Genomic DNA, 14,215 nt, shown 5'->3' on the forward strand with positions numbered 1-14,215 from the left:
CTATTTTCTCACGTCAAATGTATAGGGGTAATCTCACCCAAACCTGGTGTAATTTTCTCTCAATATACGTTCTTTAGTTTCCATGCCAAAAACTATATGACTTAATATTTACGAACGGAGGGAGTATAATATAACGAGTTCGGACTACTGGTTAGTTTGTATATACCTTCTTATTTATGCGATGCTTTTTTACCACGATCTTAATCACACTATAACCATTTTATGCTTAAGGATGGAGAGGAAGACACCGCCAACAACACTAAATCCCAAAATGATGGGATTTTTTTGATATATCCAAATTTTATATTTTTTGTGATTTTTCGGCCCCGCTATGATCAAATCCTAGCTCCGCCCCTGGTAATGTATGCATTTTCCTATATTGTACAAGTTTTTCTCATAAGAAAAAAATAATACATGGACTATATAACCAAGCAGAGAACTATTTGCACAATAAAAACATGTTATTTACCGATTAACAGATATACCAAAAATGAACAAAAAAAGGTAAACGGTCCCATGCACAGCTAATCATATATTACGATTAATAACCTTCATAAATATCAAGATATATGCAAATCTCAGAGGGGCACGAGAGGGAAGAAAAACTATTAGCACAGGAGGAGAAGAGGGGCAAGCCGAGACTGACATCTCTGCTGCGGACTTTGCCCTCGCGTCCCCGTCACGCGCCTGTGGGCTGGGCCGGTGCCCCTGTGATGCGGGGGGCGGCATCCCGTATTACCGTTCTACCCCTGGAGCAGCCGCTTTTAAATACAGGATCTCGCCCCCTCTTCCTCTCGCTACAGCCAGGCAGCCAGGCCCAGACGCTCCCCCAAGTCATCCTCCAGTCAGTCACCTCAGGCTCAGGTCATCCCCGTTCAGTTCACACAGTAATTCAGAGTTCGGACGCATCGAGGAAGGTTGACGCCGGCGACGATGGTGAGTCCCCGTGATCCGCGCGCGATTCTTCATCCTGATTCAGATAGCAATTCGATCCCGTTCTGTTTTTCTTGGTGGCTGCTAATGTTGTTGAGGTTTTGTTTGCGGCGGCATGCAGGAGGGCGGAGGGCGGGAGACGGAGCGGTGGGAGGGGTACGTGGACTGGCGGAACCGGCCGGCGGCCAAGGGCCGGCACGGCGGCATGGTCGCCGCCTCCTTCGTTCTCGGTAAGTCAACTTCTCCGTCGACGGTGCATGCTCTCCTAGCTAGATTTTCCTTCTAGATTCTTCGGGAACCATCTCGGCTAGCTGGGCCGGACGACGACGGGAAAGGGGCGCAATCAGGAATAGGATACTCGGAAAGAGGCACCGCATGCACATATCATGGTTGGTCCATCCTCTCCCTCTCTGCGCCTTCCCTTTCGTCGACCTTACTTTCCTGATCGGGCCCTTGTCTGATATGGCCACTTCTCCTCTCTCGCTCTATCTTCCGCTGGTGCTCCATCTCCATTTGCACAGATTCTCCCGTTCTCGACCTCTCTTTCTCTTCTTCCAGGCCTGTACGTTCCCATCCGGGCTCGTGCAACTTGGGACGAATTGTCCATTGGGGGCACCTTTACCTCCCAATTGCAAACTTTGCGAGGCAAGAGGGGCGGCCAACTTGCGTGGAGCTATAGTTGTAGTTCCATGGCGCTTTTGCTCGAGCCTTCGCATCCAGCCCTCTCTCCCAATGCGAGACCCTGTTCCGACACTGTTTCGCGACGGCGATCTCTCCGTCATGCCGTTCTAGAAGCCTCGCTTTCGGCTTAGGTTCCGACAAGGAAAGAAAGGAACCAGAGGGGCCCCGCCCGCTTCCATGTGTGGAGGAGAAGCTTGCTCGTGCTGTGAACTTGTGATCGAGCGTCGAGGCCCTCTGTTTCTTTCCTTTTGGTGGTTGAGGACGAGGTTGGAAAAAAAATGATGGCGCTAGAAAGTTTTTTCTACTTTCCCTGTTTAACCGTCCAAACACGGCGCATTAAATCCGGCACGAATCGCAAGGCAGAAACGGCGCGCAGATTGGGCCGGCAGGCGCGCGTGTAATGGGGGGCGTTATGTCAGTTATCGCCGCGCCCCCAGGATGCTCGCGTATGCCAATTGTGCAAAGGCCAAATAAATGGGGCGCTTTAACTGCTGTCCCGTTTTGCACCGCGTGGGACGAAATTTCGTGTTGACCAAACTTTATATTACCACGTGGGCTAAAAGTTACCGACTTAAATCTAGAGAGTTCCAGAACCTGAATTAGTGCACTGTAATCTAGAGGATTCTGGAACCGGCTAGTGCTAATTAACGATTAACTAATCTTGCTTTATTGGTGTGTATGCAGTTGCTGAGGTGCTGGAGAACCTTGCGTTCCTGGCGAACGCGAGCAACCTGGTGACGTACCTAATGAACTCGATGCACTACTCGCCGTCGCAGTCGGCCACGACGGTGACCAACTTCATGGGCACGGCGTTCCTGCTCGCCCTCCTCGGCGGCTTCCTCTCCGACGCCGTCTGCACCACCTACGTCGTCTACCTCGCCAGCGCCGCCGTCGAGTTCATGGTACGCGTCCATGCGCCAGCGCAATCTTTGTCTTATTACCAGCATGATCTCATCACTAGCTGTCCGTTTTCGTTTTACGAATTTGCATGAATGCACCGACGGAAAAAATAAAAAAATACATGATAGCCGTTACGTATCCTTGTAGGTAGACGTGTTTCTGGATATATATACGTAGATATAATCAATATTGTCCTTATCTTATATCCAAGCTAGCAATAGATGGATAGAGATATATGCCGATCGAATATCCCGTCCAGCTGTGGCGCCATGTCACCACGTTGACTTTTTCGATTTAGCCTTTTCGCTTGGCTGCCCGCTGCAGTACACGACGTACTCTCGACATGTTTGACGGGCGAGACCCTTCTTTTTATATGGAATGGGAAATCTCTGAGCTGCCGAAAGGATTTTCTCTAGTTAAGTAACTGCGATGGATGCAGCACTAGCATGATTAAGCTGCCTGAAGAGGCGACACATGTCCGAAGATAACCACACTCGCTCGCCGGATTTAAAAGCGCGTCACCTCAGATGATAATCTCGAGAGTGATACGATCCTTGATGATCCCAAACACGTGGTTTTATACCCGCACTTTGCGATCCACCTTGTCTCTAGTACTCTGGTTGTTAATTGCCAGGATACCCGGTCCCACACGGTGCTCTTTACCGCCACAACTGCAACGGCGTACGTCGATGGTTTATCTGACAGTGGCTGCGCGCGCCACAGTCCACAGATGGATCGGCCGGAGCACGTAGCTTCCCTGCGATTTGGGTAGGCGAATGATGGATCGTTGGAGCCGTCGCTTTATTAGCCAACGAACGAGCAGGATGCATGGGCGGGAGCCGATAGCCTTGGTCAAAGGGAACCGCTCTGATGGAGCTAATCACGTACGTCCTACGCACTGTGACAGCTTGCGCTAGGCTATCGCCGAGATAGCAATGGTGTGATGGGCTAATTTTGTTCACTTTTTTTGATAAAAGAAATATATTAATATCACGAAGATTTAGATTATATCTAGTTTTTTGCATAAACGAAATATCCTAAAGACATTACAGATGCAAACAAGTTCTACTGCAAAAAAAAAATTGGTACGATGATAAAACAAAATTTGTAGTTGCAACACAATCACTGCTAAGACAACACCCATAGTCGAGTATCAAAAACAATGCCTTCAACAAGTTCGTTGCGAGGCACAACCAATTAAGTAAATACCTTAGGTTTACGACCTGGAGCAAGTTTGCCCTCTTAAAGCAATGCCTCGCTATTGCAAGTCACATCCAATTATGGTTAAACCTTAGATTTTCACCCTGGAAGATAAAACTATGTACTCCTCATGTACTGCTGGCTCCGCTTGCCGGTGTTGATGCTGCTTGCGGCAAGTCAAGAAACACCAAGCAAAGTCCTGATCACTACAAAGACTCAGATTGCCATTACTAGATCTTAGACCTCAGCCACCATGACATTCTCCCCACTGTCTTAGCCATGGAAATCCCATCTGATCCCATGATCACAACAGACAACGAAGCTATTGTGGCTGGACACGACTGAATCCCATTCGATCCATAATCTGCATGCATCGGTTGTCAAATGGAGATCGCCGGCGGATCCATTTGGAATTTATTACCGGCTAGATTAGCGTCGCCGCACCACCACCTCCATGAAGAACGCCACCGAGGGCTATCACATGAAGAGATCAGCTCCGCCAGCTCAACTGGAGAACACCGTCCCGACCGATGGATGTGACGTGAGAATCGCTCCGCCCTAGCCTCGCTCGTTCGCTGTTGCCGCGGACAAGGCCGGTGGCAGCGGCGAAGATGAGCTGCATGGAGAAGATTTTTGGCGGCGGCTATGGTTCGGTCTGGTGTTGCCTTATTCATTTGGCTGGCCGCTACGGCAAAAGATGTTGGGATTTATATATTATATCGGTGTACGTGCGGGTGTGCTTACATAATTTGTTGTGGGCATCATGGTCGCGGTGGACGCATGCGGCTATGTAGGACGAGTGGACGACGATGGTGTAGGGATTGTGGGTGAAGTATCACATATTCACATGGGGTACACATGGGGTACGTAGGTGGCGATGCAAGTTGAGTGTAATTGTGAGAACCAACATGTGGTTGGGTGGTTAGGGGGGTAGAGACACCTCCAGCCACCAGAGTTCAAACTCTTGGTTGACATTTTCGTGTCTCATTAAAGGTAGAATATTTTTCAGTGGGAGACGACGTTCCCATCGACAGCGAGGTGTTCGTGGTGTTTCACAAGAAAAAAAAAGTTGGGATGAGTCTAGCGGGCGGCCGCGTGCTCATTTGCAGTACCCAGCATACACTTTATATTAGGAAAGTTTTTGTCTCCACTGATAAAAACGGAAAGACTCCACGACTAATTCGCTGCTTTGTACACGCTAGTATGTTTTTTCTTTCCTGAACGTGCCTGGCCAGCTAGATATTGTAAATCCACATTAAAAAGCTATAACTTTTCAACCGTGTATCGGAATTATGATTGGTTTTCACATTTGGAATCCTCGTGACAAGATCTTCAAAACTAGATCTCGCTTGCATATATTTCGACAAAAAAAATTAAGAAGCAATTTTGGTGTGCTTCAAAGCAACTTAGGTGAGCGACTAAGCAATTTTGGTACAGGACGAAAAAAGTTTTAAAACAATGGTAGACAACTTCGCAACAATAGTAGACATTGTTACAACAACTAAATGCAACTTCGCATGTTCACAAATAACGGTAGATTGCAGTGGCATGCAACTATACAAAAACGTTACACAACTTAGAAAACAACCACAAAAGCAACGAGCAAGTTCACGATAGTAGTAAGAAACTTTCGTGCAGTTTTAGGTACCTTCACTCGGCAGTGGTAGGCAACTTGACAAATAAAAAGGTAGCCAACTTTGGTGCACCAAAGTAGTGTAGTCGGACATCAAAATGGCCATTTGGGCATTGTCAACACTAGAGTTGCACACTAAGTCACCAAAGTTACTCTGTCAGACACCAAGAATGTGCCGCAAGAACCAAAGTTACTATGTTTGGCAGCAAAGTTGCTATGTTTGGCAGCAAAGTTGCTCTGTCGGGTTTCGAAGTTGCTCTGGTGGACAGCAAAGTTGTTTCATCAGATTCCGAAGTTGCTTTGTTCGGCAGCGAAGTTGCTCTGTCAGGTTCCGAAGTTGCTCTGTTGGGCAGCAAAGTTGCTCTGTCGGGTTTCAAAGTTGCTCCGTCGGGTCCCAAAGTTGCTCTGATGGGCAACAAAGTTGCTCGGTCGGATTCCAAAGTTGCTCCATCGGGTTCTGAAGTTGCTCTGCTGGGCAGCAAAGTTTCAAAGCAGGCTTGAGATTACCTCCAGCGTGGCATGGCGCGATGGTCTGGACGGCAAGGTCACCCCTGATGTGGGAGATATGGCCGAATCGGATGGCCTCCGGCTGGACCCGCTGGGCCTTGAACTGCTCGCACTTGTTTCCTATGATTTTGGAGACACACACCTGGCGGCCGCCGATGGAGCTCATGGAGGAAGGCTGGCGATGGTCGACAGGGGTGGATGGAGGACTACTACTACCGTCTACTGCAATGTTACCCATGTTCAAGGCAGCCCCAACTCTGAATCAATTTGGCCTGAAGGACCACGACGACGGGAGCAGCGTCGTGAAGGCCTTCACAGCCGCCGCCTCTCACCCGCTCACGCCCAAGCTATTACCCCTCTCCTCCTCCGCCTTGCACTAACGATAAGCATTATAGGCAACTTAGCAACAACGAAAAGGAACTATTACAACAAATTTGCTAGGATGACTCAGCTGGCATGAGCGGGGAACGACTGACTCGACTGACGTGAGGGGTGTTTCGAAAAGCAAAGCTCGCTATGCCAGAGCCACCAATGTGGGGCGATGATACTTACAACTATGCTCGTTAGTGGCGAAGCCTCGGGTGGCTTGATCGGCAACATTGTTACCGCGACCGACTAGGGCCAAACATTGTGAACTACATCATGGGTGCGGCCAACGACCTAGAGTTGCCCGTATCATTTTTTCTAGTGCAGTAGGTGTTGTTCTTTGCGGTGTTGTGAAGCCTACCATCGTTGTGAATTAAGTGTTTTCGTTGCACACCAAAGTTGCGTTGCCGCACATTAAAGTTGTTTTGTTGCACAATAAAGTTGCTCCATCGCGAATCAAAGTTGCTTGTTAAAAAAATCCATCGAAACATATGAAAATGTGGTCTAGTTTCGAAGCTCTCGTCGTGGGGATTCTAGAAGTGATAACAGATTGTAATTTTGCCGCACGGTTTAAAAGTTATAGTTTTTTCAAAAAAAAAGCACGTGTTATCAGCTAGCAGCCTACCATTTATTGAGAACCCACGGTTTGTGTAGTACGTCCGCCCGGGATTTCGGTTTGGCACGCGCCCGCCTCCAAGAATTCAGGCTCAATAAATGGTAGGCTGCTAGCTGATAACACGTGCTTTTTTTTTGAAAAAACTATAACTTTTAAACCGTGCGGCAAAATTACAATCTGTTATCACTTCTAGAATCCCCACGACGAGAGCTTCGAAACTAGACCACATTTTCATATGTTTCGATGGATTTTTTTAACAAGCAACTTTGATTCGCGATGGAGCAACTTTATTGTGCAACAAAACAACTTTAATGTGCGGCAACGCAACTTTGGTGTGCAACGAAAACACTTAATTCACAACGATGGTAGGCTTCACAACAGCTGCAGCAACAACACCTACTGCACTAGAAAAAATGATACGGGCAACTCTAGGTCGTTGGCCGCACCCATGATGTAGTTCACAATGTTTGGCCCTAGTCGGTCGCGGTAACAATGTTGCCGATCAAGCCACCCGAGGCTTCGCCACTAACGAGCATAGTTGTAAGTATCATCGCCCCACATTGGTGGCTCTGGCATAGCGAGCTTTGCTTTTCGAAACACCCCTCACGTCAGTCGAGTCAGTCGTTCCCCGCTCATGCCAGCTGAGTCATCCTAGCAAATTTGTTGTAATAGTTCCTTTTCGTTGTTGCTAAGTTGCCTATAATGCTTATCGTTAGTGCAAGGCGGAGGAGGAGAGGGGTAATAGCTTGGGCGTGAGCGGGTGAGAGGCGGCGGCTGTGAAGGCCTTCACGACGCTGCTCCCGTCGTCGTGGTCCTTCAGGCCAAATTGATTCGTAGTTGGGGCTGCCTTGAACATGGGTAACATTGCAGTAGACGGTAGTAGTAGTCCTCCATCCACCCCTGTCGACCATCGCCAGCCTTCCTCCATGAGCTCCATCGGCGGCCGCCAGGTGTGTGTCTCCAAAATCATAGGAAACAAGTGCGAGCAGTTCAAGGCCCAGCGGGTCCAGCCGGAGGCCATCCGATTCGGCCATATCTCCCACATCAGGGGTGACCTTGCCGTCCAGACCATCGCGCCATGCCACGCTGGAGGTAATCTCAAGCCTGCTTTGAAACTTTGCTGCCCAGCAGAGCAACTTCAGAACCCGATGGAGCAACTTTGGAATCCGACCGAGCAACTTTGTTGCCCATCGAGCAACTTTGGGACCCGACGAGCAACTTTGAAACCCGACAGAGCAACTTTGCTGCCCAACAGAGCAACTTCGGAACCTGACAGAGCAACTTCGCTGCCGAACAAAGCAACTTCGGAATCTGATGAAACAACTTTGCTGTCCACCAGAGCAACTTCGAAACCCGACAGAGCAACTTTGCTGCCAAACATAGCAACTTTGCTGCCAAACATAGTAACTTTGGTTCTTGCGGCACATTCTTGGTGTCTGACAGAGTAACTTTGGTGACTTAGTGTGCAACTCTAGTGTTGACAATGCCCAAATGGCCATTTTGATGTCCGACTACACTACTTTGGTGCACCAAAGTTGGCTACCTTTTTATTTGTCAAGTTGCCTACCACTGCCGAGTGAAGGTACCTAAAACTGCACGAAAGTTTCTTACTACTATCGTGAACTTGCTCGTTGCTTTTGTGGTTGTTTTCTAAGTTGTGTAACGTTTTTGTATAGTTGCATGCCACTGCAATCTACCGTTATTTGTGAACATGCGAAGTTGCATTTAGTTGTTGTAACAATGTCTACTATTGTTGCGAAGTTGTCTACCATTGTTTTAAAACTTTTTTCGTCCTGTACCAAAATTGCTTAGTCGCTCACCTAAGTTGCTTTGAAGCACACCAAAATTGCTTCTTAATTTTTTTTGTCGAAATATATGCAAGCGAGATCTAGTTTTGAAGATCTTGTCACGAGGATTCCAAATGTGAAAACCAATCATAATTCCGATACACGGTTGAAAAGTTATAGCTTTTTAATGTGGATTTACAATATCTAGCTGGCCAGGCACGTTCAGGAAAGAAAAAACATACTAGCGTGTACAAAGCAGCGAATTAGTCGTGGAGTCTTTCCGTTTTTATCAGTGGAGACAAAAACTTTCCTAATATAAAGTGTATGCTGGGTACTGCAAATGAGCACGCGGCCGCCCGCTAGACTCATCCTTTATTGAGAACCCACGGTTTGTGTAGTACGTCCGCCCGGGATTTCGGTTTGGCACGCGCCCGCCTCCAAGAATTCAGGAAAAAGTTGAGTGTAACTGCACTTGACAAAATGGGTATAGTCACTGTGCACGCAGGTTCGCTTACATCAGTGACCGTGCACTGTGCGGAATGTTCTCAAGGTTCAGTTACCTCCAACCATGTTTAGTTATCGGTTACATCAAACACATAACCTATGTTTAGTTTGTCCAAACCAACCAACCAACAAACCAATTCGGCGGCCGCAACGGAACAGGGAATTAAGCCCACCCCGGCCGCAGCGCCGGTTTCTTTCCGATCACGTCGCCGTCTCCCCCCGGCTGGACCCCGGGGCCGGCAGGCAATCTGATGGATTCCGTGGCAGCCCGGATATGTAGCGCAGTTGCCCGCCAGCCACCGCGTGATCTCGTTCCCACGGCCGGCCAAACCGCCGCCGGGGCCGGTAGGGGAATCCCTGGCACGGACCACTAGCTCGATCTAGCTTCGTTGTGCCAGATCCAGGGTTACCACCGATCGCACAAGATCTTCTTTGCCACAACCAGGATGCCACGAGTGGGACTGGGACTGATGCTTCGCCACTATCTCGCTCAAGCACTTGCAGTTCTAGCTTCGAACTGCACCATCAGTCGAGCTTGTTGGCCCATTTCTGATGTCGGAACTAGTTCACCGGCCGCTGCTAAAGAATCTTGAAAGCAAAAGAAATCTCTTCCTAGGCCGGTAGGAGAGCTGAGTGGGCACGCAACACGAACGCAACTTGAACAACCTACTTGCCGTACCAGGCCTGCTTCATCTCACACAACCCAAGAGTCCTACAGTGCACGCTGGATTTTCGTAGGACGTCAATGTCAACTTCCGCGTGCACGTACGCGCAGCTTGACCTTGACGCGCAAGCTGGCAGACAGCCGAGATCGCGAAATCGCAGAAATTCGCTGCCGCGCGCGGTCACCACGTTGGCCGGCGTATCTGTGGGTGGGGCAAGGCAGATCGCCGACAACCACGGAGAGAGTACATTCGTGCATCAGAACGTGGTCGCTTCTCTCGGATCGGTGTCATGGCGCTCGCCGGGTTCGGTGGTTCCGAGATGGCCACAACACTCCTGCTGTGGGACCCAGCCTCCTCGATCATGGGGATACTTGGCTGGCCGGTGGTGGTTTGGCAGGGCACAAGGGATCGATCGGATTGGGACAGATGTGTAATGTGTTACTGTCGTAGGTGAATATGCGACCCACCGACACCTGGCAACCTTGGGCACCAACACATGCCTGTCGGCTTCCTAGCGCTCGTGCTGCTATCGAATCGTCATAGGCCACATCACGTGGTAGCACTGCACGTTATATAGAAGGCCTAAATACAGAGCCCGACTCAAATATGTAACACTTGTGCCTGGCATACATACCACAATCGAAAGTCCGAACATAACTCAGCTCGTACATAATTTTTGATAAAAACTCAACGAAATGCATGTGGTTAGAAGTAGCATCACCTTCATCTGCACGTCCCAAACACTCAACGAAATGCATGTGGTTAGAACTAGCATCACCTTCATCTACACGTCCCAAACCGGGCATCTGAAATGAGCTATTCACGGTATCGATACGTGACGCACTCCCACACTCACGTTCCCAATATGTGCATAACCAAAGTGCATAACCAAAGGGGCAACCCCACTCAAGACTCGGGGACAACCAAGTTCTAACTCCAAACACGTCTCTGTTAAAAAAGGTGGTATTTCATCACCGCACGGGAGAAGACGTGGTAGCCGCTATGGAGGAGACGCTCGAACACATATGAAAAAGACAAACCTTCGAGTAGCTCTCAACACTGCCAAAGTTTCTAAGCTATCGCCGCCCTGACATCCCCAACTGCTACGCCAAGGTCAGCAGACCACCAATGCCACCCTCCGAGACAGCCCCCAACTTACCACCGCTCACACGACGTTGCATGATTTGGTCAACCGTAGCCCAAACTGCACAACGCAAACCGCTCGCTAAACCACAGCCGCCGCATCAATATCCGTGGCTGCCGTCGATGTCAAACCACCTCCTCGATCAGTCCACAGTGATGGCACAATATGTATTTCCCTGCTTTCTGACCCTCAAGACCCACAACGATCACATGCTTCTAGTTTGACCATACAAAAAGTCAGCCTCCCAATCTTTCGGAACCAAACATTGCCGTCCTTTCTTGCACAAGGTTTGCTTTTGGCCATGTGTTCTGTTGGTCAAGGTTGACAAAAGAAGGAAATTATCATGGACAACAACTCAACCACAACGGGATGCTCGCCAGAGGTCAAACAACTGAATCTGGCTGCAGTGGGTCGGTGTCTTCCTCTGAATTCTGATCCTGTCCTCCGCTTTAGCACCACTCAACTCAACTCACGGACCATGGCGAGAGCATAGCTATAGCGGGCCAGAGCAAAGCGACGTAGCACACGGGCGGCTGCCCGGCCGGCCACAAGTAGCACGGCGGCCGCTTTGCCTAGTCGCTCAACTTTATCGCTTTCGCTCAATTGAATTGATAGGTTTGTGTTTGCCTAATCTTTGGGCATGATAGCTTGATCTACAAATTAATGGCAAGTAGCTACTCCGTCTAATCATGCCGTGCCAATGCAAGTAGCCTTGTACTTCATGTGACCAATGTTTAAATCTTTTCTATGAGCATTAGCGAATGGAAACGAAATGCACGTATTTTGAGCATCGTTAGCCCAAAATATATCCGCCGGACAATGGCCTGAATCAATCAAGCAGAACAAGGATGTTGGTCTGAAAAAAGCACACTGATTTTACAGAACAAATTTTCCTTTCACCTGCTGTATTTGTTAATCTTTATGGAAAAAAAATTCTGACAATAATGCACACTAACGTTTGAATGTGTGTTGCTATGGCGCGCAGGGCCTGGTGATCCTGACGATCCAGGCGCGATCCTCATCCCTGATGCCACCGGCGTGCGCCAAGGTCGCCGGCACGGCGCCGTGCGAGCCGGTGTCCGGGAGCAAGAAGGCGATGCTGTTCGTGGGGCTGTACATGACGGCGCTGGGCATCGGGGGCATCAAGGGCTCCCTGCCGTCGCACGGCGCGGAGCAGTTCGACGAGGGCTCGCCGCGGGGCCGCAAGGGCCGCTCCACCTTCTTCAACTACTTCGTCTTCTGCCTCTCCTGCGGCGCGCTCGTCGCCGTCACCTTTGCCGTGTGGGTGGAGGACAACAAGGGCTGGCAGTGGGGCTTCTTCATCTCCACCATCGCCATCCTGCTCTCCATCCCTGTCTTCGCCGCCGGGTCCAGGTTCTACCGCAGCAAGGTGCCCACCGGAAGCCCGCTCGTCACCATCGCCAAGGTCCTGCTCGCCGCCGCGCTCGCGCCGCGGCGTGGTGGTACGCCGAGCGCCAGCAATGGTGCCGTCATCGACCGCGCGCCCAGCCCGACGGGGAGCACCGAGTTGAAGGAGTACTGCAAGCCCGGGGAGGCGTGCGGTGCCGACGACGTGGCGACGGAGCCGTCCCAGGAGCTGAGTGCGTTGAACCGCGCGGTGCATTGCCAGCCCCGGCACAGGGCCCTGGCGTGCACGGTGCAGGAGGTGGAGGACGTCAAGATCGTGCTCATGGTGCTCCCCATCTTCCTCGCCACCATCATGCTCAACTGCTGCCTGGCCCAGCTCTCCACATTCTCCGTGGAGCAGGCAGCGACGATGGACACGCGCGTCGGCGGTCTCAAGGTGCCGGCGGCGTCGCTGCCGGTGTTCCCCGTCACGTTCATCATACTCCTGGCGCCCATCTACGACCACATCATCATCCCATTCGCGCGACGCGCGACGGGGACGGAGATGGGCATCACCCACCTCCAGCGCATCGGCACGGGGCTGCTCCTCTCCATCGTCGCCATGGCGGTGGCCGCCGTCGTCGAGGTCAAGCGCAAGAACGTCGCCACCAGCAACGGCATGACCGACTCACACGCGCCGCTGCCCATCACCTTCTTCTGGATAGCCTTCCAGTACCTCTTCCTCGGGTCGGCGGACCTCTTCACGCTCGCGGGCCTGCTGGAGTTCTTCTTCAGCGAGGCGCCGCCGCGGATGCGCTCGCTGGCCACGTCGCTCTCGTGGGCGTCCCTGGCGCTGGGCTACTACCTCAGCTCGGTGCTGGTGACGATCGTCAACAGTGCGACGGGGCGCGGCGGGCACCGGCCGTGGCTGGAGGGGGCCAGCCTCAACCACTACCACCTCGAGCGCTTCTACTGGCTCATGTGCGCGCTCAGCGCCGTCAACTACATCTTCTTCTTGGTGCTCGCCATCCGGTACAAGTACAGAAACGCTGGGGTCATCAAGGCCTGATGATGTAGTTTTGTAAATGTTGAGTTAATAGCATAAAACCACCACTTTGATTGTGAAATTTACCGTCTACCACCACTTTGCGTTCGCGGGACAAAAATCCACCAGATTTTGCGAGATTTTTTCCGGAATAGGCTAAACATGAACTAAACGCCAATTGACAGCAAATTGATGCCATTTCTAACAGGCAGGACCCACCGAACAGAGCCAGTTTGCTGACGTGGACCGGACTCATTTGTCAGTCCAATTAAAAAAATCTAGATATGCCAAAGAGTGGCCGGAGATGCAAATCTGGATATAAAAAAAAGTCAAAATAATTGGAGGTTATCTCCTTCCCAGCGGAGACCAAGTCCACGCCATGTCCCGGCGGGCCGGCGCTCGGCAAGCTCGGGACACCACACCGCCGCGACCGGGCACCGCCACCGCCTGGCCACCGCTGCTGCGCCCGCGCCACGGCCGTGCCCGCCGCAGCGCCTGGCCGCCCCTCTCGGCTCCTCCCAGCCCCTTCCCGACGTCGGTCATGGCCCTCCTCTGCAGCCACCGCCGGCGACACGACGAGAGGGAGTCGCAGGCCGTGACACCATTGCCGAGCCGACAAGCTTCTTGAGATCACGGGCGACGCGCAGGAGGCGGCACCCTCGACCCTGAGGTCTTCTCTTTGCCTGGCGCGTCCCCGCGTGGCCGCCGCCACCGTCGTCTGGTTCCCCCGCGGGGCTGGGGAGGGGGCGTGGCCAGGGCTCGGCCATAGCACGACGGCGGGAACTGGGACAGGGAGCAGGGACGGGGAACTGCGGCGGCCGGAGCAAATCGACGAAGAACTTGATACCCACATCGACCCTGGACGAAACGGTCGTCGGGCCCTCTTC

The 14,215-nt window shown here is 51.4% G+C and overlaps 1 protein-coding gene across 2 annotated transcripts; it reads left to right on the plus strand.

Moving 5' to 3' along the window:
* The first annotated feature begins 781 nt into the window (after positions 1-781).
* On the plus strand, positions 782-13,533 carry LOC127313303 (protein NRT1/ PTR FAMILY 4.6). Of its 2 annotated transcripts, XM_051343840.2 has the most exons (4): positions 782-936; positions 1,055-1,163; positions 2,299-2,516; positions 11,922-13,533. In XM_051343840.2, the coding sequence occupies exons 1-4, from the start codon at positions 934-936 to the stop codon at positions 13,350-13,352; spliced, it is 1,761 nt and encodes a 586-aa protein (XP_051199800.1). In that variant the 5' UTR covers positions 782-933; the 3' UTR covers positions 13,353-13,533. The 2 variants fall into 2 exon arrangements, with proteins under 2 accessions (XP_051199800.1, XP_051199798.1); XM_051343838.1 differs by lacking the exon at positions 782-936 and having other exon boundaries at positions 1,049-1,163.
* The last annotated feature ends 682 nt before the right edge of the window (positions 13,534-14,215 follow it).

This window comes from Lolium perenne, chromosome 7, assembly GCF_019359855.2.
Source record: "Lolium perenne isolate Kyuss_39 chromosome 7, Kyuss_2.0, whole genome shotgun sequence".
NCBI lineage: Eukaryota > Viridiplantae > Streptophyta > Magnoliopsida > Poales > Poaceae > Lolium > Lolium perenne.

Bases quoted from the DNA above. Each gene is read 5' to 3' on its own strand.
- LOC127313303 (XM_051343838.1), top strand. From the start codon at position 1,049: ATGCAGGAGGGCGGAGGGCGGGAGACGGAGCGGTGGGAGGGGTACGTG. The intron at 1,164-2,298 runs GTAAGTCAACTT...GTGTGTATGCAG, and splicing joins CGCCGCCTCCTTCGTTCTCG to TTGCTGAGGTGCTGGAGAAC. The intron at 2,517-11,921 runs GTACGCGTCCAT...TATGGCGCGCAG, and splicing joins GCGCCGCCGTCGAGTTCATG to GGCCTGGTGATCCTGACGAT.